Source organism: Tursiops truncatus, chromosome 9, assembly GCF_011762595.2.
Source record: "Tursiops truncatus isolate mTurTru1 chromosome 9, mTurTru1.mat.Y, whole genome shotgun sequence".
In the NCBI taxonomy this organism is placed as follows: Eukaryota; Metazoa; Chordata; class Mammalia; order Artiodactyla; family Delphinidae; genus Tursiops; species Tursiops truncatus.
The window spans coordinates 35504277-35527506 of record NC_047042.1 but is presented as its reverse complement, the minus strand read 5'-3'; the positions used below and the strand labels follow the sequence as shown (position 1 = coordinate 35527506).

Here is a 23230-nt window from a genome sequence, read left to right as displayed (position 1 = left end):
TTTTAAACTATTGTTGGGTAACACGAACACTTTACATAGATAAGATGTATGTTACTACTACACTGCTCTAAACTTTTCCTTTCAAATAGAAATAAACTATACAATTAGATATCATTAATATGAAATTTAACTGGGTGAAAGAGTAAGAACTGAGCCAATTTTAATCTTTATAATACCTACACATGTAAAGGGTTTTCCACACAAATAATGCCAAAAGTGTGCAAACCAGACAACAAAGTAGGCTAAAGATCCTTTATTGATATATTCTTCTCTTTTAAACATATTTTCTGATATTTTATAGCTAAGTACAATAGTGATCAATTCCTGTTCATTAGATAACAAAAAGACCCACCCATCATACACAATAATAGTACCAGCCCAACTGTGGGGAGAACAAGTAAAAATTTGATGGTCTGAATTCTTTTTTGAGTATGTGTTAAATCCCCCCAAAACATTTTTCCCATATAACTAATTATATACTTAATATAAGCTTAGCAAAAGAAAAATTGAAAACTGAAGAAAAATATAAATAGGAATAAAAATAATTCCTAACCTCATGAGTGAGAGATAACTATAACATTCTGGTAAGCATGCATCCTTTTCTGTACTATAGGTAAGGTTATACAGTACTGTACCCTGATTATTTAAGGTAAGTATACAATATCCATTTTTGTGTTACAAAAAAATTTTTTTTAATGTCATTTACTCTTGCTTTATTACTTAAATGTTTTTAAATTTGACCTGTGTTTCCTACTTCTTAAAAAATCATTTTGTTACATAACCAATACTCCTTGTGAGTAAAGTGAAATATATAAACAAAAGAGAAAAATTAAAACTTTCAGGATCCTACCTCTCTATTAATATTTCAGTCAGTATACATCTTATCAGAATCACAGTCATTCATAAATATATAATTACTTATATATTTATTTTTTAAAAGATTAGATATCTATACATACATCATTTTAAATTATGCTTTTCACATAAAAATATACATATCTTTTCATATTCATAAAGATACACTACGATAATAATGGCGGCATAGTATTTTATTGTATCAATATGCCTAAATTATCCCTCTATGTGGGACAATTAAATTGCTTTCAATTTTTTAGTATTACTAGCAACACTGTCATTAATGACCTTAAATCGGATTGTTGCAAACTTGCTTATTAGCACTTTAGAATAAATTTCAGGAGTAGAATTCCTAAGCAAAGGACATGTATTGTTTAAAATTTTAATTAAGCGGATATGCATATTTTTAAAGCTCTTAGAGCCTAGCAGTACTCTGAAGAAGCTGACAAAGGAAACAAAAAATCAAGTTCTGTGACCTCCATGAAAGGCTCTAGGAACACAAAGATAGTAAGATAATTTCTGCCTGCAGGTAACCCACCATCTGATGGGAGAGACAAATACTGCAACAGGAACAACAATAAAAAATGGCAAGTCTGATAATGGATATGGTTAAACAAAGAACAATCAAGTAGTTCCTTCCTAGGAAAGCTAGACTGAGTTAACAGAAGACACTGTGGGGAAGAAATTTCAGATTCAAAAAAAATGAATCAAAGACCTAGAAGTACCTATCAACGTATTCCCAGTAATAGCCCATTTACACTCTTCCTCAGCCATGAATTTATTGAAAGCACATATAACCAGAAAAAAAAAATCAGAGCTAGTAAACTTAATAACCACTAACCCTTTGATATATCTGACGAATAAGAAAACTGAGTTATCTTATAGACATACTAAGCAACTTACAGAAACAAATTTAGAATAAAATGTAAAGTACATACTATTTAAGTAGTTCAGAACACAGCTGTATTTAAAATCAAATAGTTTTTTAAAATACTCATCATCTATATACACACAGACAATAAAATATCCTTTTTTAAATTTAAATAAGTAGAAACAGCACCAAAATTGTAAGGAAGATTACCTTATCAACGAACTTTCTTACAGAGAATTTGGCTGGTACATTCAACACATAAGCAAATAGAAATACTGAAAATATAAAGATTATCTTTAGATGTATTTTTACTTAATTTCTTGAATAAACTATTGCTTAATCATCCTGACCTCCAAATCATATTTGTACATTTTAAAAAACTGTTTTAAAAACAAGAGTTGTAATTTTACAAAGTACATACCATCCATATGATATATTGATTAATATAATCAGGATCACTGAGTTGATTTATTAATGGAAGAAGAATTCCTCGTGCAAGGATTTCCTGGACAAAAATTTTAAAACACAAAAACAAACTTAATCTAATATACTTCTCAAATCAATAGCACAAAGTAAATTTCCTAACACAATGCTGTTACTTAAGAAAGGTAAGGTACATATAAAACTAAAACTTGATAAATGACATGATTTTACAAAAAGGTGAGCTAGTACACCTCATTTAAATGAGATGAAGCCACCTATATCAACTTGGATACATGGCCACAATGATAAGTAGAGTTGAGTGAAAAAAGGCAAAAGGATACTTCTAATGTGTTAGCATTTATACTCATTTTTAAAAGGCAAAACATGGCACTAAAAGTGTTTATGGATTCCTACATCTACATTAAAAGTATAAAAACAAACAAGAAAAGGAAAAGATACCAATCTTAGAATAGTGATTGCCTTCAAGGGAGGGACAGAGCAACTACAGCAAAATATTAACAGTGGTTAAATCTGGGTTGTTGGTACATAAATGTCTATTGTATTATTCTCTATACCTGTCTGAGTTTGAAATTTACCTAATAGAAGATAATAAAAATAAAATAACATAGGTTAAAACAATTACTCAACATTCTTTAGAATATACCTTCCCATTCTTTGCAGCTGTTTATGCTCCTACCTATTAAGATTCTGCCTCTCCTTCAAGGACTGAATCCAGAATTAATTTTCCAATTAAATAAACCCTGATCATTCCAGCTGAACACTTTTTCACTTATATGTTTAAAATACACTAATGCCCTGTATTTAAGCCATTTATCACATACCACTCTCTATGTAATTTTGTGTCTTCTACTTCTCTCATACACTACAGCTCTTCAGGAACTTTTTGTATATGAGTGAGATTAGTTAATCTATTGATTTATCTATCTTCAAAAATATTTAGCCTCTTCTTCTCAAGGTCACTGTCTTAAACATGGCTGGAATTTGACAAATATTAAATGATGGAAATGAAGAAACTAAGAATTTAATGCTGATTCTACTAAGACAATATTTTTACCTGTTATTACTCTTCAGTCCTTTATGCCTGTGAAATCTAAATTTATGAAATATCATTTCTTATGAATACTGGAGAGGCTAAATAGCTACAAGTTTAACAGGATGTTTCACTTTTCTAAGTAAAGGACCAATTTATTTACTTATTCCTTTCCAGATCTCTAATTTATCTGTGCCATTTTCTGGTGTAAGTTCATAGAAGGTAGCCTTCACTTTATTTTCCTTTAAAGAAATACGTTATTCAAATTCTACTTTTGTAAGTTGTACAAGTCTTTTGACAACGTTTCCCCCACGATGAATTCGTATTTCCAAAAGGCACTAATGGAGGCTCCAGTAACTTTCTGAAATCTCTTTTGAGACACCATACAGTCTCAAAGTAGAAGAAATTGCTTATTCTTTCAAGGTTAGCTTTAACTCTAACTTCTTAAAAATTATATTTATTTATAGAATCCCTTCCTTCAAATTATGTATCTGACCACAGAAGCTCACATTTTAAAATGTACTTTGTAAGGAGAAAATTCACAAACAAGTATTTTTTGAAAGTTTCTTTTCAAAGTGAGAGAAAAAAACATGTGGACAAAATTTCTGAATAAATCTAGTGCTTCTTATTAGTTAATGCAAACAGTCAATATATCTCAGAAAACTACGCTGATCTCCTAATCTGCCTCATGAAAGGGTTTGGTTAGTCAAGATGTAATCATATGACTCAACAATTCCTCTACAGGTTCTAGTGAGAGCCCTAAATATTCCAAAATATGTAGCAATTTCCAGATAATTTTCATATACTTTAAGACAAGCACCAGCTGCCAAATATGAAGGCTCAAAAGATAGAGTCATTGAGGCCATGAATCTCTAAACCAATAAAACACGGTAATGGAAGAAAGGAGTAGCAATTAAACAGCAATTATCTCAGTCAAATACTGTGATCTGTACAATCCATACAAAGGATCCATCATATAAAGGAAAGAACTAAGAACTCTCTAAACTGTTATTTAATCTGAACAAAATGTCTTTTGGGAAAACCTAGATTTAATTATCAACAAAAGAAAACTGATAAAGAACTATCAAGTTAAAAGAAAAACAAACTGATTGCAGTGCTCCAACAATTATACTCAACTCAATTAGACTCAAGCAAAAATAAATAAAATATTGGTCTAAAAGAACAATCTATGGCAAAACATATTTGCTCTTTAAACAGTCCTACTTATTTTAAACTATAACCCCATGTAACAAGACTCATCTTCATTCCTGTCTCCTAAAAGTCAATTTAATCTTTAAGGAGCAGCAATAGCGTGTCCACCACAGCCAGCAAGAAGGACAAATAGGTTTCCTTTTGCATTAAACCCAATTCTCTGATTGGGTATGTGCTATGTGGCAGGTACTGTGATAACCACTAAGTACATAATCATGATAAATACAAAATATGGTCCCCGTCTTTATAGGACTTAGGATTCTACTGGGGGAAAGAGGCATCAAGCAAGTAAATGCAACAACCAAATTGTCATTTTAAAATATGGTAAATGTTATGAAGGAAAACAGTACTTACCTACACTAATAGGGAATTATGAGGGGGCTTTTAGATTGGAGGCCTTTCTGAGAAGTGAGATATGTGGGACAAATACAACTTAGCCAAGAGAAGAAGGAGAATCATTCTAAGCAGATGAAAAAGAGTACAAGACAGTCCTATGGTGGGGAGAAATGGCACTTCTGGAGAAGCCAATGTAGCTGGAACATAGTGACGGCATGGCATGAAGGCCAGAGAGGTAAACAAAGCCACATCATGCACAGTCTTATTGTAAGCCTTTTAAAAGGACTTGAGATTTAAAACATTTCCTGGATAGTTATTACTGGGATGAAGAAAAGACTTATAAAAGGTAGACAGGATCTGGAGGCAAGAATAAGATTTCCATCTTGGGCATTTAAAGTTTAAAAGGGCTGTGAATCAATCAAATAGTGATTTTAGTGGGCAGCTGGTCAGAGGGGCCTAGAGCTCAGAAGGGAATCTGGCCTATAGACATAAATTTTTATTAGCATTTGGCTGGTGTTTAAAGCCACAGGAATGGATGAGCAAGAAGAGGGCTAAGAACTGAACAACTTGGATATTTAAAAGTTAAGAAGAGGAATTAAAGCATATAGAGGTGACTAAAAAAGAGACCGAAGGAGGAGAAAAAGAGAAGACAGTAATGACGTGGAACCCAAGAAAAGACAGAGTTTCAAGAAGGAAGACATGGCCAGCCATGTGAAATGCTGCTGAGATACTGCCTAGCAGTGGCTATCTGGAGTACCAGGCAAAGACTCTGCTGCCAAATAATCAGCATGAATGAGTATGATGACTGATTAGCAGTATCTTCCTTCAGTGGTAAGTGTGAATCTAGTGATAGAAATGCCAGATATTCACCTCCCTTGATAATGACTAGCCCAAATGATTGGTCTTCACTATATATAATCTAGCAGACTCTTCCCATCAAAATCAAGCATTTTCTTCTCACTTCACAGTACCATTACCCTACCTGAGAAGTGCACTGAACTCAAGTTAGAGAGCTATTAGGAAATTGATACTGCTTAAATAATAACAAACAAGCATTAAATAACAACAGACACCTTAGGAATTGGTGTATCTGTTCTGCAGAATGGTAGACTAAAGAGATCATAAGCTTTCATTTTTAGAAAAATTAGAAACTTCAATTTTACCCATATTCAGCCAGGGTAAGGGCTAATGTTAGCATTAGCTAGCATTTCTCAATCACAACCAGTAGCCAAAGCCAAAATGTTATTCCTTTACATGTGTACAAAGAATTTTACTCCAAAGGTTTATACCCAGGAAATAAATGAGTCCAAGACTACTGTTCTCATCTGACTTAACTTATTTTCCAATGACAAGAAGCAGAATCTTAGCTACCCAGGTTTTTTTGAAAGTTTCTATCCAGAAGTGTTACTTTAGTCAGTCTAATTTAAGTAAATTTATAGGTGAAGCTATATTAAAGAAAATTTAAAACCTATCTTTGTTATAACCCAAAATCCAAGTATCTAACTCTAACTCAGGCAGTTTTCAAGGTGTTGTCCAGGAACCTCTGGGGTGTAGGGGGAGACAAGCATACAGTGATATTTTCAAAAAGGAACATGATGGTGTGATGATACCATTAATGGAATGTGGGCTGTGTATTTGTGTTCCAAAATTTCTTAGTTTTAATTTACAATACAATAAATATTGATAGATAAAGCCCACATAAACAGAAGCTCTTTGGGGTCCTTGATAATTTTTAAGAGCGTAACAAGGTCCTGGGACAAAAATTTTAATAATTACTACTCTAAGTTTCTTTACAGCCATGTATTTTGTATGAGCTTAGGCTTACCCTGACAAAGTATCGCATGATCTTGTTCTGGAAATCTCCAGGAGGTAGCAATAAATATAATAAGACCTCACACAAATCCCTTAGGAATCCTAGAAATAAAAGAAGTAGCTATAACAACATTAGAAAATATGAAGTCTCCACCTACTCTTGATATAAAACACAAATAAAGGTAGAAATAAGCAGTTGCCTGATTATACCAGCTTATTACCTTAGTAATCAGTATTCACTAAAAATCCCTTTATTATTCTCCAAATAGCAACTATTCATTAATCAAACGAATACATATTTTTTATTCTGCCCAATTCTAACCCACATTTTGAATTGTTGAGAAACTTCAATTACAAAAGTGTTTTCCCCAAAAAGTTTTAGTTGTACCATGTATTCTACACTTCTACCACACATCTTTGCATACTTACAAGTTATTTGCACATTTAAAAATACACTTGTAACTATTTTCTCAGGAAAGAACTTCCATTGTCTTGGCAGGTAATAACAAGAAGAGTATGCGCTTCTATTGGGTTGGCCAAAATGTTCGTTTGGGTTTTTCTGTAACATTATGGAAAAACCCGAACGAACATTTTGGCCAACCCAACATTTTACTGATTGAGGAGGGCTTGATTTACATAAAAGGACTGTATATTATTATATCTATTTCTTACATTTAGTTATTTCATATTAGTGCTAATAAAGTAGCAGTTAAGAACTGAATTGCACAATAAATATAAAAAAGGAAAGAAGGAAAAAGGGAAAAAGCGGAAAGGAAGGCAAAGAAATAAAAAAGCTGAGCACATTTTTTAAAATCTAAGAAAACAATTTCCACAACCAGAAATGCGTTTCTGAATTGTTCATATGCTGACACTTCCCGGGAATATAATTACTGGGTCAGAACGAACTTTTTGGCCAATGCAATAAACAGCTAATCAGAAAAATGTGCCAAGTAGCACAGACTCCTAGTCGTTGTAAAACTAGGAAAAGACAACATCCTCAGCTAAAGCTTATCGGGTCTAACCTCTCAAAAAGAAAAGTACATTCAACTCTATAAATTTCATTTGAAATATTATAATCATTCCCTTAGGAAATATTCAGGGTAACAGGTGTACTCTTGAAATAGAAATAATAAATTCAAGGGGAAGATAAATTACTATAGATCAAAAAAAGTAAATTTATAATTATATAATGTTTCATTTTGCTGTATTTTAAAAGATGACGAAAGAGGTACTCTTTAATTGCCATCTTTAAATTTTAAAGATGACCTTAAAAGAGAAAAAAGAATCTGGAAACTATTTTAAAGAGTTAAAAAATACAATAAAGTGAATAGTAGCAGTGTCTTTACTATGCTGCCTGTCCTGTAAGAATAATTTCACTCTTAGATTTTACACTTATATTTGTTCACTGATTCTGCTAACTTGTCTCCAACCAATGTGAACAGTTACTGTTCTCAAAAAAGTTAAACTGAAAAGAAAACCTTCTTCATCTTTGGGAGATGTGCACACTAGGTCACGGCAAACGTCCTTCTCCATTTCAACTTCAACTTCAAAGAAGGTATCTACAAGATCTTCTGCTGTACCTGGACAAAGAAGGAACAATTCAAGACATACAGAATAATAAAGAAAAACAGATTTAACAATCCGAATTTTCAAAGGGGATAAAGATATTACCTTTTACTTGATCATCTTTCTCTGTTATCTTCTGTTGAGCCTTTCTGAATACTCGTAGGTGTGTGCCAAAATCATCTACAATGCGTGTAGTAAAATAAGGTTGCCAGTCTATTTCTTTTGACCTTACAAAAAACACATGACATAAAAGCATTATATAAATGCTTTTTTAATCAAAATATAAGTTTATTTAATGACTACTGAAAGACATGATTATCAAAAGAGACTGAATTTATTTATACTGAGATTTTACTCATTTAACCACTATTACACCTTAGCATTCCGTTTCAAGAGACCCAGTTTATCAAATCTACTTAAACCCTCGAACAATATTCTTTGAAGTATTTTATGTGCCAAAGCTTAAAAGTACTATCTAAATGCTTAAAATAAATAAGAGAAAAAACAACAGGTATATTATGCAATTTCTCATCCCAGACATAACAATATATTAGGAATTCAGAATGTTTTTGCTTGCTTTTAAAAGAGCAGTTGAGATATTTCTTGGTTCCTTCTGAACCCTTTCTGAATTCTCCACATTCTTCCTTTTAGTTATACGGTCCAAGTTTTGAACCAAATATCTTTGGTATGAGCCTGACTGGTTTCTGTTTGCATATAAAACACTTAAAAACTTAACTATTTGAAATAACTATAGTCACATGGAAATGGTTTAAAGAGTAATGTAAAATACCACACTTACCCATGAAAAAGGTGATTACTAAGTTTATTAAGTTACCTAGTACTCTTATCTCTAAAGCAACAGACCTCAACAAACATCACTAATTTAGTAAACCAGTGAAACAGATAACAAATACAACAGATAAACCCAGATTATACATCTCCTTGGATTAAGTGATATTTTTAAACAAACATGTTATTCAATGCTGTTTTCCTTAAGTTAGCACTAAAATTAATTCACCCCTTTAGGAACATACCAAATAAACAGAAGATAAAGAGGCTACTCATGAAGATGCTAGACAATGGGGGAGCAAAAAAAAGTTACCATAATTCATTATGCTAATTCACCATACCTGTATAATAAAGAAGCTAGTGAATTAAGTTGACTTGATTACTGTCTTTTGAGAAAAAACTTTTAAATGTGGTAATGGCATTGAGGAATATAACAGATGGCTATTTTTAAACAAAAACATAAATTATTAACACTCATAATTTCTAATGCACAATTATGATTTTGTTATATACATGGAAAGAAAGAGTAAATTATAAGTCCATGAATACAAACAATTTAACAAAAATAAATGTAACCTGAGCTCTGGGATCTGAGGAGAGGTTACCATTACTCAGAATGTAAGAGCCATGTATATAAGCATACACTAAACTTGGTAACAATACTCAGTCTCAACATAAAACCTAAAATAAAAACTTAAACCTAGAGGTCTCTAGAGTCTCTTTTTGCCCTTATTTTAGAAAGAAAAGCACAATCTGTGTAAGCATCTTTCAAAACTCTTTACATGAATATCTGTACAAAATCATCCAAACCTGAAAATTTTATAAGAACAAAATTTACTTGGTATAGGCCATTAGCTCATTTAATCCATAAAAGGTTCATTCTAACAAATTTAGAAGAAAGCAGAATATATAATCTTTCAAATTACATATGTTCTGTTTCATGGTACAGTGCTATTTACAGAATTTACTGAAATTTTCAAACAAAACAAAATTTATTAATTTTAGAAGGCATTTTAAAACCTATCTCAATTCATTATGGAGGATGTAATGACATTTAAAATGACTGAAAGTTAACAAGTAATGCAAATACATGAAAATTATTTTAAGTATTAAATACAGATTTCTACTTTCAATATACAAATATATTGAGGGTGGGGAAAACAGGGAACACAGTATTTTATATTCTCTATCCAAGGTCATCATTTTCCCTCTGCTTGACTCATTTACCCTGAATACATGCAAATCTATTGCAAATCTCAACTCAAAGGAACTGTTCTAGGTTAGGAAGATAAGAACAACAGTAGTACATGACTTCCCATTTACATAATTAGGAAAATATCTACTAACAATTTCTAGTAGTATTTGTCTTAAAATTTGAAAGCCACACTTCCTTCTATTGATCCACAGGTAGTTTTCTATTAGAGCTCTTAATATTATTTATTCTTAAGTCATGTCTACAGTCAAGGCTCTTTTTCACTTTGTTTAAAATATTCCCCCACATGACTCCTAGTAAAAACACCTGGATTATTACACAATGAATCCTATTATCTACACTTTCATTTTATTATTACTTAGAGGCTTTCACTTCTTGAATTTAAAAATGAGAGCATACTTCCTATATGACCAAGAGAATAAGGGATATGTTCAACCCTACCCTGAGAATATACAATTTATATTAGGCCCCTGAAGCTTATATATCTTGACAGAATGCTTGTAAGAATTACGATGGTTAATTAGGAATGCAAATAAGCAATGAAGTCTTAATTAAAGAACAAAAGGAAAAGTCAAACTACCAAGTGTAGCTCTCTGATACATTTGGCAGGCCTTATCTTCATCTCTAACACCGTCATCTTATTCCTGGCCTTTTAATTGATCTCCCACGTCCACTCTAGTCTACCCTCCATTCTATTTTCCATACAGCAGCCAGACTGATCTTTTTAAAAATACAAATATGATAATACAAAACAAGAACCGTAAAAACCCTTTAGTGACTCTCCGATCATACACAGCTGGGACCCTGCTTACTTCCTCATCATTTGTTCCACTGTCCTTCCTTTTCTGTTCTGTGTTTACCTCAATACCTTTGGACAGACTATTCCCTCTGCCAAGTTTGCTCACCCTGTCCACTCTCCATAAATTTACCTTCGCTCCCCCACATTCCTTTGACAATTCTCACTTATACTTTAGAGTTCACCTAAAATGTCAATTCCACACGGCACTCTTCGTTGACCCTCACCCTTTGCTTTATTCCTTCAGACAAGGTCTGGATCTCTGGTTACATATTCTCATAGCAGCACATTTTTCACTTTTTATAGCACTTACAACCTGCAGTTAAATAATTCAACTGCTGAGATAAAAATCTCAGGAAGTCAGGGATTTTGTCTGTTTTATTCCACTATGTTTTATTCACTACTTGTGTTCCCCAATGGCTAAATAATATGTTAAACACTGGAGGCACTTGATACATACTGATTTATTGATTTCTCTTTCAGGGTCAGAGCACTGTTAATAGGTGCTTGGAGAATGGCCACATGAACCACATACAGCAACTGCTTCTTTACTCCTTAAAGTTCTGAAATAGGACATATATTGAGAAGCTCTTTTTGCGTCTCTAAACCCCAAAGCTACTTAATGCTAATGCCAAAAAAAGGCAATGAATGTCCCAAATATGTGGGCTGAGACTGAGATTACATAAATTGCTTCACTGGGGCCATCTATTCTAAGCAGTATACAGCTCATCATCAGTAACACAAAAAACACATCAAAATCAACTAAGACTGAACTGGACTGAATACATGTCCTTGATTCAAGTAAAAGATACACCATTTCATTAGCTGTGAAATTCAGCAAGTCACGTCACCACCCATGGTTTTTCTCTAGGGACACTTACAGCTTTAAGAACCTATGATTAACTACATACCCATCCCAACACACACAAACGCGCGCGCGCAGGAACACAATACATAGAAAAGTGGTAACTGGTAAGTAAATCGAAATATTTGATCAAAAGAAGGAATCATGAATGTATTTCATTTTAACTTAAATCATATAAATCTTTCAGTGTAAGACTAAGATAAGACCTTTTGATTAATGTTTTGCTAAGTGTTATTAATGTGGCCTTTGTCTTGAATAAACCATTCTCACATTGAGGAAGTTATGGTTTCCAGTTTCTTTTAAATGGCATTAACAACTAACGACATCTGTGAACAAATCCAAATGCAGAGTAAGAGTCTTTCAAGGCTTTTCACCAACATTTTATAGTTGTCTTTCACACACCTAATCCTACTGTGATCTATTTAGCAACTAGCTGAGTAAATTCCAAAGCAAGTGACCTCTTTTTCATAGGAACTACCCTGTCATACTCATATTCTTTAATCTATGTAGAAGTAAATTAAATTATATGATTATAATAAAAAGTATAAGCAGGGTACACAGGTTCAGAAACAAATACAACTTCCTTTTTTAACACACTCAATTGTCTTCCTCCTCTAAAGCATCCATGCTCAGCTCATACCACAAAACAATTATATCAGACTTTCTGTGCCCAAGAATCAACAACTAACTTCTGATAAGTTTAAAAGTCAAAAGGTAGGGACAGAAGTGGACAGAAGTACTAGAATGTAGCCTATTAGCCTAGCTTTAATGCTAAGGGCATGAGTCAGTATGTCTTACAAAGGGAATGGAGAATAACTGGCTAACTAAAGAGAATTTCTATTACAGTAGTACAGAATTGGTACCATTCTAAAAATAGCTTACAATTTTTTTTGATGATACCCACACACAGAAATAAGCAGAAGTTAGTTAAGTGCTATGTCGTAAGTCAAAAAGGATTAATTAAAGAGGCCACACTACAAACATATTTTGATGAATGACTAGTATTTAAATGGGGTAAAGAAGGATATAGGAACGGACAAAAGAGGGATATGAGCATGGCCTATGCAAGAGTCATCACGTAGACCTGCCTAACTAAAGAAGTGGGTGACCATTTGGCAATAGAGGCAATCTTCACACACTGGGCAGAATACTGCCCTGGAAAAGGTCCTTTATGTCAAAACGATAAAAGTAAAAACTGATTTTCCCACAGAAACAATCCTATAATAAATGTTACATTCCTGATGCTGTATTATTTTTTCACAGAAATGACTACTAAGACCTTATTTTACAACAGTGAGAACGACATAGTAGGGACCTCCCTGGCGGTCCCAGTGGTTAAGACTCTGCACTTCCAACGCAGGGGGCATGGGTTCGATCCCTGGTTGGGGAGCTAAAGATCCCACATGCCGTGTGGTGCAGCCAATAAATAAATTAATTAATTAACTAATTAAATAAAAAAAGAATGACACTGTATCTGCATAGTATGTATGTACGTATATGTATGTATGTGTATATATATATACACACACACGTATATATAAAGACTTTTTAAATGTGTATTAATCAATAAAGGTGATATAATAACCAACTGCATAAAATTACAATAATATGTATTAATCTCCTATATGAGGTCTTTTACCTTCTAATTACAAAATTCAGACATTTAAAAAAATCATTAGTATAGTAAAATTCCTATACTAATGATTTCTAGTTTTTCTGGGTAGATTTTGACAAGCATCTTTGAAGACATTTTGAGAAGTTTTATTCCACTAGAGGATTTTTAGATCACTGACTCAGACATCTTTTGCTGAAATTGGGTGTCCTATCTGTGAAAGAAAAAATTCCTTCCTTGAGTCACGGAATCAGACAGTAACTTCCCCCTCAGACTTCACTATTATAAAGGATATACTCTTTAAAATACATAAACCTTTACATGTTTCCATCCTTCAAGAGTCCTTGAGGGAGTACGCTGTTAGCGTCAAAAGCTTCAGCCTAAAATTGAATTTGAGCAATATTTTAAAAGCAGAGAATTATAAACTTGCTCCTAAATCCATTAAAAGATTTTCCCTTCTTCCAGTCTCAATTTGCTCATAGTATAAATACTTCACGTTACCATAACCACCTCCCTAGAGCACCTTTGTTTCCCTTTTAAAATCTACTTTAAGGATGTAGTTATAAGGATTGAGTATAAAATAATGAAACTGAACTTACATTAAATTTACTATTACTCTATACCATAATTCTTAAAAATATATGGAGAATTACTCTTTCATGGGAGCTAAATTAGCAACCACACGAGGTAACAACTTTCATTACTTCATGGTTGCTAACCTGTCTGCTCCCTTCCCTTGGCTGCACTGTTGTATGCTGAGTAGGAGAGCCAAAGGTGCACATCTCTCTCCTAACTCCACATTCAGTGACTTCATACTGACAGCTTAAAATCAACCATGGTGGGAGTATTTACACTTCACAAAACTTAAAGGAGTCGACTTATAAAACTACAAATTTATTGTTTTCAGTATTCAGTACAGAATAGTACTAGTTTGGATAATCAAATAAAAATTTTTAAAGTTTCACTGATACAAGACTTTTAACTACAGAGAAAAGACTGGTCTAGTAAATATCTTTCACGTTTAAGTCTTGTATCCTTTCTGACCGTGGAGAAATACAATAAAAGGTTTAAATAAAGTTTATCATCACCCTACTCTAAGATCTCCTATCAGTAAAACAACAGACTAGAGGAGTACTTTAATCCCAAAGTAAATTAAATCTAATTAGCAACCCCACACACTATAAAAAATAACTCCCCAAATGGTATTCAAAATGTGGGGTGTGATAGAGAATGTGAGTGAGTGTTTTGAAGAGGAAGTATGAGTGAAAACAAACAAATCAAGATTAGTACCAACCATACCAGGGAATCTCAGTCTTTTAGAACTGAAAGAGATCTGAAATAATTACCACAAACCCCTGTAATTACAGAGCCAAAACTTAAATTACTTATTCTAGATTATATAGTTATTGAGATCAAGGCTTTGTTTAAAAAAAAAAAAACAGAAAAACAAAAACAGGGTTCCTAACTTTCAATTTGGTGTTTTCTCTGCTATACCTTAACAACACAAAACCTTCTGACTCATAAACGTTATAAACAAATTGGTAGAAATGGAGAAAAATTTAGGCATGCAGTTTTATATAACCATAGTAAAGGAAATGGTATTTAGTGAACTATAACTCCACCTAAGAAATCCATCCAGTTCTACATCCTGTGCCCCAATGCTTCAAAGAGGTCAAGGATGCATAACTTTTAAAGAACTTGGATCTTCAAATATAAAGAAAAACTTAGATAGAGGAACACACATGAAGCACACTCTATTTTAGGGGTTGAGTATAAAGAACACAGAGCTGGAAGCCTTAATCAAGCTACAGGAAAAGAAAAAAAATAACCTGGGGCTAAGTGTGAATCTTCTTAAGTATAATGTTAAGTATTAAATATTAAATTCATGCTATTAAGTATTTTAATAAATAAGGTTTTCAGTAAAATTTACCTGATAAATGAAAAATTCCTAGACCCAACAGCAAAATATATTAAATTTTGTGGAGAAAAATTACCAAGGAAGTCATAAATGGAAACTCAATTAACAATAATTTATTGAGTATTCACTACCTTATCATGTACAAAACACTATATTTAAGCATTAGTTTCAAGATAACCTCCCAAGGAAATAAAGATTCAGTGGCTACCTATACAAAAAATGTCATCTACACCTGAAAAACGGTTTATTTTATTTATGTGTTTGCAAGAATATAAAAAACAGAGAAATAGGAAAAGGAATTTAGTTGCAAAGTCATCCTAGATATTTTTATTGCTGAGCAACAAATGTTTCTGTCTTGGGCTATAAGAATAATACATGCCCGTTTTGTAAAATGTAATTTCCTTCTTTAGATTTTCTGTATCAGCTATAAATTAGCCTTAAATCCACAATCCAAAGATCACTGTTAATATTTTAGTGTTTTTCTTTTAGTATCTTTGCTATGCTCACATACTTACAACTTTTTACACAGCTAAAATCATATAGCGTACACTACTTTGTGTGCTTTTTATTCTAATGTATTTCCTACTTCGTTAATACTACGTAATATTTTAATGTATGCAAATCTATGTATTCCAGGGGTCAGCAAACTCTTTCTCTAAAAGAGTCAATTAGCAACTATTTTAGGTTTTGCAGGCCACATCATCTCAGTCAACTCTGTCACTGTAGCACAAAAGCAGCCATCGACAAAATGCAAACAAATGAGCATAACTGCCCAATAAAACTGTACTTACAAAACCAGGCAGCAGTACAGTACACTCAATAATAAAATGACAAATAACCTAATTTTAAAATAGGGAAAAGATCTGACAGACATTCTCTATATACAAATGACTAATTTGCACATGAAAAGATGTTCGACATCGTTAGCTATCAAGGAAATGCAAATCAAAACCATCATGAAATACCGCTTCACACCCACTAGGATGGCTATAATCAAAAAGACAGACAATAACAAGTACAGGAAAGGATGTGGAGAAACTGGAACCCTCATACATTGTTGGTGGTAATGTGTAGCCACTTTTTAAAAGTTTGCAGTTCCTCTAAAGGTTAAACTAAGTTACCATATGACCAGAAACTCTACTCCTAGGTGCACATCTAAAAGAAATGAGAACATTAAGTCCACACAAAAACATGTACATGAGTGCTCATAGTAGCATTCTTTATAAAATCCAAAAGATAGACGCAAACCTACTGTCTGCCAACTGATGAATGGATAAACAAACTGTGGTGTATCCATACAATGGAAAATTATTCAGCAATAAGAAGCAATAAGTAATAATATATGCTACAACAAGGATGAACCTTGAAAACATCACGCTAAGTGAAAGAAGCCAGTCACTAAAGACCACATATTGTATTATTTCATTCATGTAAAATGTCCAAATGCATAGAGAGAAAAAGTATATAATTGACTGCCCAGAGCTAGAAGCTTTGTGGGGGATATGGGGAGAGACTGATAGCGGATATCAGGTCCCCTTGCGAGGTCATTAAAATGTTCTTAGGGCTTCCTTGGTGGTGCAGTGATTGAGGATCCACCTGCCAATGCAGGGGACACGGGCTCGATCCCTGGTCCAGGAAGATCCCACATGGCACGGAGCAACTAAGTCCATGAGCCGCAACTACTGAGCCTGTGCTCTAGAGCCCACAAGCCACAACTACTGAGCCCACGTGCTCCAACTACTGAAGCCCACCACGCCTAGAGCCCATGTTCTGCAGCAAGAGAAGCCACTGCTATGAGAAGCCTGCACACTGCAAGGAAGAGTAGCCCCGGCTCACCACAACTAGATAAAGCCCGTGTGCAGCAACGAAGACCCAACACAGTCAAAAATAAATTAATTAATTAAATAAATTTATTTTTTAAAAAAAGTTCTTAAATTGACTGTGATGAAGGCTGCACAACTCTGTGAATATACTGAAAGCCAATGACTTTAAGTGAGTGAACTGTACAATATATGAATTATAAAAATATACAGTTAACCACCCCTGGTCTATTCTATAGATATAAAAACTTTAACTTTTTCTCCCCTTTTAAATATTTAGATGGTTCCTAATTCTTTTTGCATCTTTCTGATTAATATCTCTTTTGAGCTAAGTTTTCAAATGGCAAAGAATATAAAATGATAATAGTATAAAACTTCACTGTTGCAAACGTCCATTATTGTACTTGCCTTTTGGACAAGTCTAGGAACATACGATTTACATTTCTATGGCAAAAGGGAGTGAGAAAAATGGAAAACAAACTAAAATCAAGCAGGACCCTTGGGAGCTTCCCTAGACAGATCCCACCACCACCACCATGTCTTCCACCTGCGTCTTGTCTGTAGAAAAACTTCAGGCAAAGAATAAATTTAATCAAAGAAATGAGAAAATACAGAAACAAAGTAAAATAGTCAAACAGGACAAGATAATAATAGTTCAGTCCTTAAAGTCAAGGACCTTTAGTTCCTCCTCAAGGGCTACAGATAATATTGAGCCATATCCTCTGAGCTGTTTTACAGATATTAAAACCCCCACCAGGTGGAAAAAGTTAACTACTTGATGACCAGACTGTAGCCCTGACATAAGCTGCTCCATCTTACACAATTCTAAGAACTGACCTCAAGGAAATGGGAACAAACTGACCCTGGAACTGAAGATTCACTGTACTTAAAGCAATCGAGATGATGCTAATCAGACCACCTCATGACCAATTTCAAGATGACTATCAGAGCTTACTATGCTGCTCTGCACAAAGCCCCCTCCCTCTGCCTATACACACCTGAAACTCCCTTTTAAAAGCTCTTGCCCCCTGATCAGCAATGGGGAGTTGGCTTCTGGACATGAGTCCACCTTCTCCCCGGGTTGCCAGCCTCCTGAATAAAACAACCTTTCCTTTCCAACCAAAATTTGCCTCTCAAGCAGCGAGCAGTGGGACCTGAGTTCAGTAGCAAAACCCCGTTATTCCAGGAACAGTGATACCATCAGCATCAGAACCACTGAATCTCAGAACCTACATTTCCTATGTCCTTACACCATGGGAAAACCCTTCAGGAAGGAACACAGTAGCATTAGAATATATCTCCTTTCCACTAACCCTAGGGTTCAGGGAAACAGATGTGTAGAGTTAGTAACCACATTTCACTTTTGAGAACAACAAGGTTCCTTGTTCACTTGTACCTCCTCATACACTAACCTTATCCCCCTTCTGAGAACTGTGCTCAGATTATTCCTTTTGCCTAACATGTCCTTTATCCCTCCCTCTCCATCTCAATACACCCATTCTTGAAGTCCAGTTTTGGCCTCAATCCACATGAGGTCTTGATCAGTGACTCTGGTCCATTCTATCTCTACATGAAATCCTCTAAATGCCACACAAATCACCACTTTATTTCTCTCCATTTCATGTGCTTTAATTTTGTCTCCCTTTCCCTTCCCCCTCAAAAAAAAAAAAAAAAATAGAGCTAAGAAGACAAGGTCAAAGAATCTGTGTATATATCCTAGGAATGTAACAAATAACAAAAACAACAATAACAACAAAGAAGTTAACATTCACTGAACACATGCTATGTGCCAGATCCTATGATGTTTTACATGCACTTTTCCCCCATATAATCATTACAACAATCCTATGAGAAAATTACCCCATTTTACTGATGCAGAGATTTAGGCACAGAAAGTCAAATAACTTGCTCAAAAAGTCATTTATTGGTCAACAAATACTTTATGAAATATTTCATGCACATCATCTCCTTTGCCCCTCACACACTCAGAGTGTGCTACAAGTTCAGCATCACTGCTGTACAGAGTTGTTAAGAAATGTTCTTTTAAGTACATTATAACTTAATGGTACAGGTAGAATTATAATACAAATCTCCCAGGGCTTTCTATCCTATATCATACTATCTTATTTGAAGAGAGAATAAAAATACATGGGTTATCACAGATTCATCTGCTAAAGCTCCAGCCTAATTTATGCCCAGGCTCCACAGAGAACTCAAGTGCTATGGGAAGGTTTCCTTCCCTAAACTGCTAGAATAACAGGTACTAATGTTAGTATGAGGTGTTATCATTACAAAGTACTCTCTCACATGCGATGTCATTTAATCCTAACAACAACCTGATAAGCAGACATAGGTTATCACTAGACTCAAAGAATTTATGGTTTTTACCCATTCAAGGCCATAGAGCTTAATAAATAATAGAGCTAAAGCTCAAAACCAGAACTTCACACTCTAAGTATATCCTTTTCTTCCTGTTATATCTCAAAATGAGTATTTTGTTTTATGTTGATGTTCTGTAATTGTTTCCCCAAGCTGATGAATAAATATGAACACTAGAATTTGGTGGTTCTAAATCTTTTCTGGGTTCATAGGCCCTTTTTGAAAATAAAATCTATGGAATCACTCAATAGGAAAAATAACAGACAATTTCGCATACATCTTCAGGGCTTCATGGGCTGTTGGTTAAGAACCCTATGCAAGATTGTAATTTGAAGGAGAGAAGTGATAACTTATGCTTCACAGTGCACAGCAGACAAGAATAAGAATTTTTAAAGTATTTGAGTGATTATAACCAGGCTTAATTTTCTTGATATTCACATTGGAAATAGTCAAGGAGCCTCTGTGAAGACATACATTTTAGTAGTAACAGAAAAAGCCAATGAAGGACAAAAATAAAGTCATTCACAGAAAAGGCACAAACAATAACTGAGCTTTACTGTATGCTACAGGTTTTACATCATATTGTTTTTTAACCTGAAAGCAGCCTCAAAAGTAGCTTATTATCAGCTCTTTACAAATAAGGAAACTAAAGCTCAAGAGAGGCTGATTAATTTGCCCAAAAACTTAAGACCAATGAACAAGCAAAGATATAAATTCATATCAGTCTAGTATGGAAGAAACCTGGCTCTTCCTGTAATCACCCAAATACTTAGCTTGAAAGCACAGAATATTAGAGAAGGGGGAAAAAAAAACTTACGACAGGAAGTTTAAAGAAAAGGTGGTTATAAGATCAAAAACAGGGAAAGCATTGCAATGATACGAAAGAAAGGTGGGAGAAACTAAGATTAATAATCTAGATCATAATATATCTGGTAGCGAGTGGAGGAAAGAATACTAACTATTAGGAACAAACTGATTCTAATTCTCGCTCTGCCCCCAACTCAACAGATAATCCTAGACTAATCGCTTAATCTTTCTGGAATTTAGCTTCCTTGTCTGTGAAATTATGGATGTTGGACGGCATAAAAACTTAAACTTCTAAATTCCTTCACAACTTTGAAAACATTTTCACAAGAACTATTTTCATTACATTCCACTGAGCAGGGATTTTGCTTTATTCATTGCTGTATCCGCAGCACCTGGCTGGTACAAAGTAGACACAAAATATTAGTTGAATGAATAGATGAATTTGATCATGACAATAACCCTGTGAGGAATGCAGTACTGGGCAGGTATTTTTTATTAGGCTTATTTCACATGTGAGAAAAACCAAGATCCAAAAAATTTTTAATACTTGCTCACAGTACTGCGGCTAAATGGTAGAGCAGGATACAAACTCAAGTCTTCCAATTACTAGTTCAAAGTTCTTTCTAGGTCTAAAATTTTTCATATTTTCATATACTCTTAAGCAGACACAAGAATAATGAACTCTTCTTATTCCCACTCTTCCAAAGGGAGAAAAACATCATTAGGATGGTGTTACCATAAAAAGCAGTGAATGACCGATTCAAAAGAATGATCTTAAAAAATACCTAACACACAATAATGTTACATATATGAAATAAGGAGATAAAATCCAATTTCTGACTTCTTTGATTATACTTTATTATATTTTCTGTGTTCCACAGTTAAGTCTACACTCCTAATTATGGCTGGCTACTTTACAATGTTTGCTGTTAATCATAAGGGAGAAGGAGCTCAAATCTATCCAAGTAAGGTTAAAATTCAAACCATGAAACTTACTGTAGGCCTCCTCAGTGACCTCAGGCTGAGGAACTCACCTCACACTCTAAAGCTTAAGATCAACTGAATTATAGAAGAAAAAGTCTTGACAGGGCAGCATGAGCTAGAAATATCTATGTGAACAGAGATGGAAACAAAGTAACAGCCCTAGGGCAAAGCTCTATTCTCCAAGACTCTCAAAAGTACAAAAGTATATTTCAAGAACCTAATTAGGGAAGAAGAGGGGTTGGTTGGAGAATAATACCTTCAGATTAGACAGTGTACTCCTGGCATAGCAATGCAGCCTCCTGCCTTGAGGCCACAGGCTCATAGGAAAATCACTCTGTGTACTGGGTAGCAAATTCTTTTATTTAAGAAAAAAAAAGATTGCAAATTCGCCCAAAGATAGAATCCTTTCTTTCAAAAATAAATAATTTCTGCATATGAAATGCCCTCCCCAAAATCAAGCAGTTTAAATACAAGGATATAGACCAAAATATTTTGTTATATGGGAGGCAGTATGTAAGGGGTGTTTGTAAAGTGAGAATTTTTGTATACCTCAGAAAAGTTTCTTAAAGGAAACTCATTAAAATACACTTCTCTTCTGAAAGTAAACAAATAAACTGAATACGTATTCTCCACTGACTTATGCTCCTTTGGTTTCTTCTTCCTCTAAGAGGACCCCGCTAGGTATGTGCCAAAAGTGAGCAGTTATGCTGAACTATTTTCAGAGCGCTTGAATAAAACAGAGTATCTGGGGTCATGACCTTGGCATCTCAGTGAGCCCCAGTCTATGCCGCCATGGCCACCTACAAGGTGGTGCTGATCCCACACAGGAAAAGCACACAGAACCTGTAGAACAGCTTCAGTGGCTGGGGCAAAGCCAACATGAGCCCAGGAGGCGTGAGGAGGTGAAGCACCACATGCAGGTGCTACAAGATGCTGGCTAGGAGTTTGACATCTGCTTCACCACGGTGCAGAAGAAAGCCATTTGGATCTTCTGGACAGCACTGGATGCCAATGACCAAGTGTGGCTGCCAATAGTGAGGACTTGACTTCAATAAAGCAGAAACTGCTGCCAAGCATGACGAAACCCAGGTAAAGATCTGGACATGCTATTATGTCCTACCACCTCTTATGAAGCTCAACCACCCTTCTACAGCAACATCAATAAAGACTGAGGTATGCAGACCTCACTGAAGATCAGCTACCCTCCTGTGAGAGTCCGAAGGACACTATTGCCAGAGCTCTGCCCTTTTGGAATGAAAAAATAGTTCCCCAGATGGAGGAGGGGAAGGGGGTACTGAATACAGCCCACGGCAATAGCCTTCAGGGCACTGTCAACCCTCTGGAGGGTCTCTCTGAAGAGGCTACTGTGGAGCTGCACCTGCCCACTGGTAGTCCCACTGTCTATGAACTGGACAAGAAGCCCATGGAGTTCCTGGGAAATGAAGAGCCCATGTGTGAAGTCATGGAGGCTATGGCTGCCCAGGGCAAGGCCAAGAAGTGAAGGCAAGCAAGCAGCCTACTTTCCCAAGGACACCCCCCTCCCACCCCATTCCTCTGCACCTCTTCCCTGCACATGTCTGTGGGCATCTTAAGTTGTAGCTCCAGATGGGGATCAGTGGCTCCCAATTTTCTTTTAGCCATTTTGTCTCCTGCTCCCATTTCCTTCATACAATCTAGTCAGAACAGCACCTATGGGGCAAAGGGTCCTCAGTCCAAGTCAAGGGAAGACTTATTCAAGAGGGTGGAGAGGAAGTAACTCTGGGACTTTTTGCTAGTGCTTCGTTCATTACTAAGGCCCTGCTTGAGTAGAAGATAGGCAAGAACCATGCTAAGATGTGACCAATGAGGAGGAACAAGAGAGCTTATTTGTGTTCCCAAAAGCTAATCCTGTACTATTTTGTAGTCATGTGACTGTCTGGGA

General features: G+C 34.8%; 1 protein-coding gene and 1 pseudogene across 6 annotated transcripts in view; one reads left to right on the top strand and one right to left on the bottom strand.

The window, feature by feature from the left end:
* Positions 1 to 23230, bottom strand: part of SNX13 (sorting nexin 13) — a 138038-nt gene that overhangs the window by 66280 nt on the left and 48528 nt on the right. For all 6 annotated transcript variants that reach the window (XR_012333925.1, XM_073809649.1, XM_019928257.3 and 3 more), the window contains 4 exons: positions 8232 to 8353; positions 8039 to 8140; positions 6574 to 6662; positions 2148 to 2231 (listed from right to left, as the gene is read on the bottom strand). Coding sequence is in view for 5 of the 6 variants with exons in the window: in XM_073809649.1 (XP_073665750.1) it covers positions 2148 to 2231; positions 6574 to 6662; positions 8039 to 8140; positions 8232 to 8353 (397 nt within the window). In the remaining variant the exon portion in view is untranslated. The remainder of the gene's footprint in view (positions 1 to 2147; positions 2232 to 6573; positions 6663 to 8038; positions 8141 to 8231; positions 8354 to 23230) is intronic.
* On the top strand, positions 22102 to 22832 carry LOC117313581 (phosphoglycerate mutase 1-like; annotated as a pseudogene).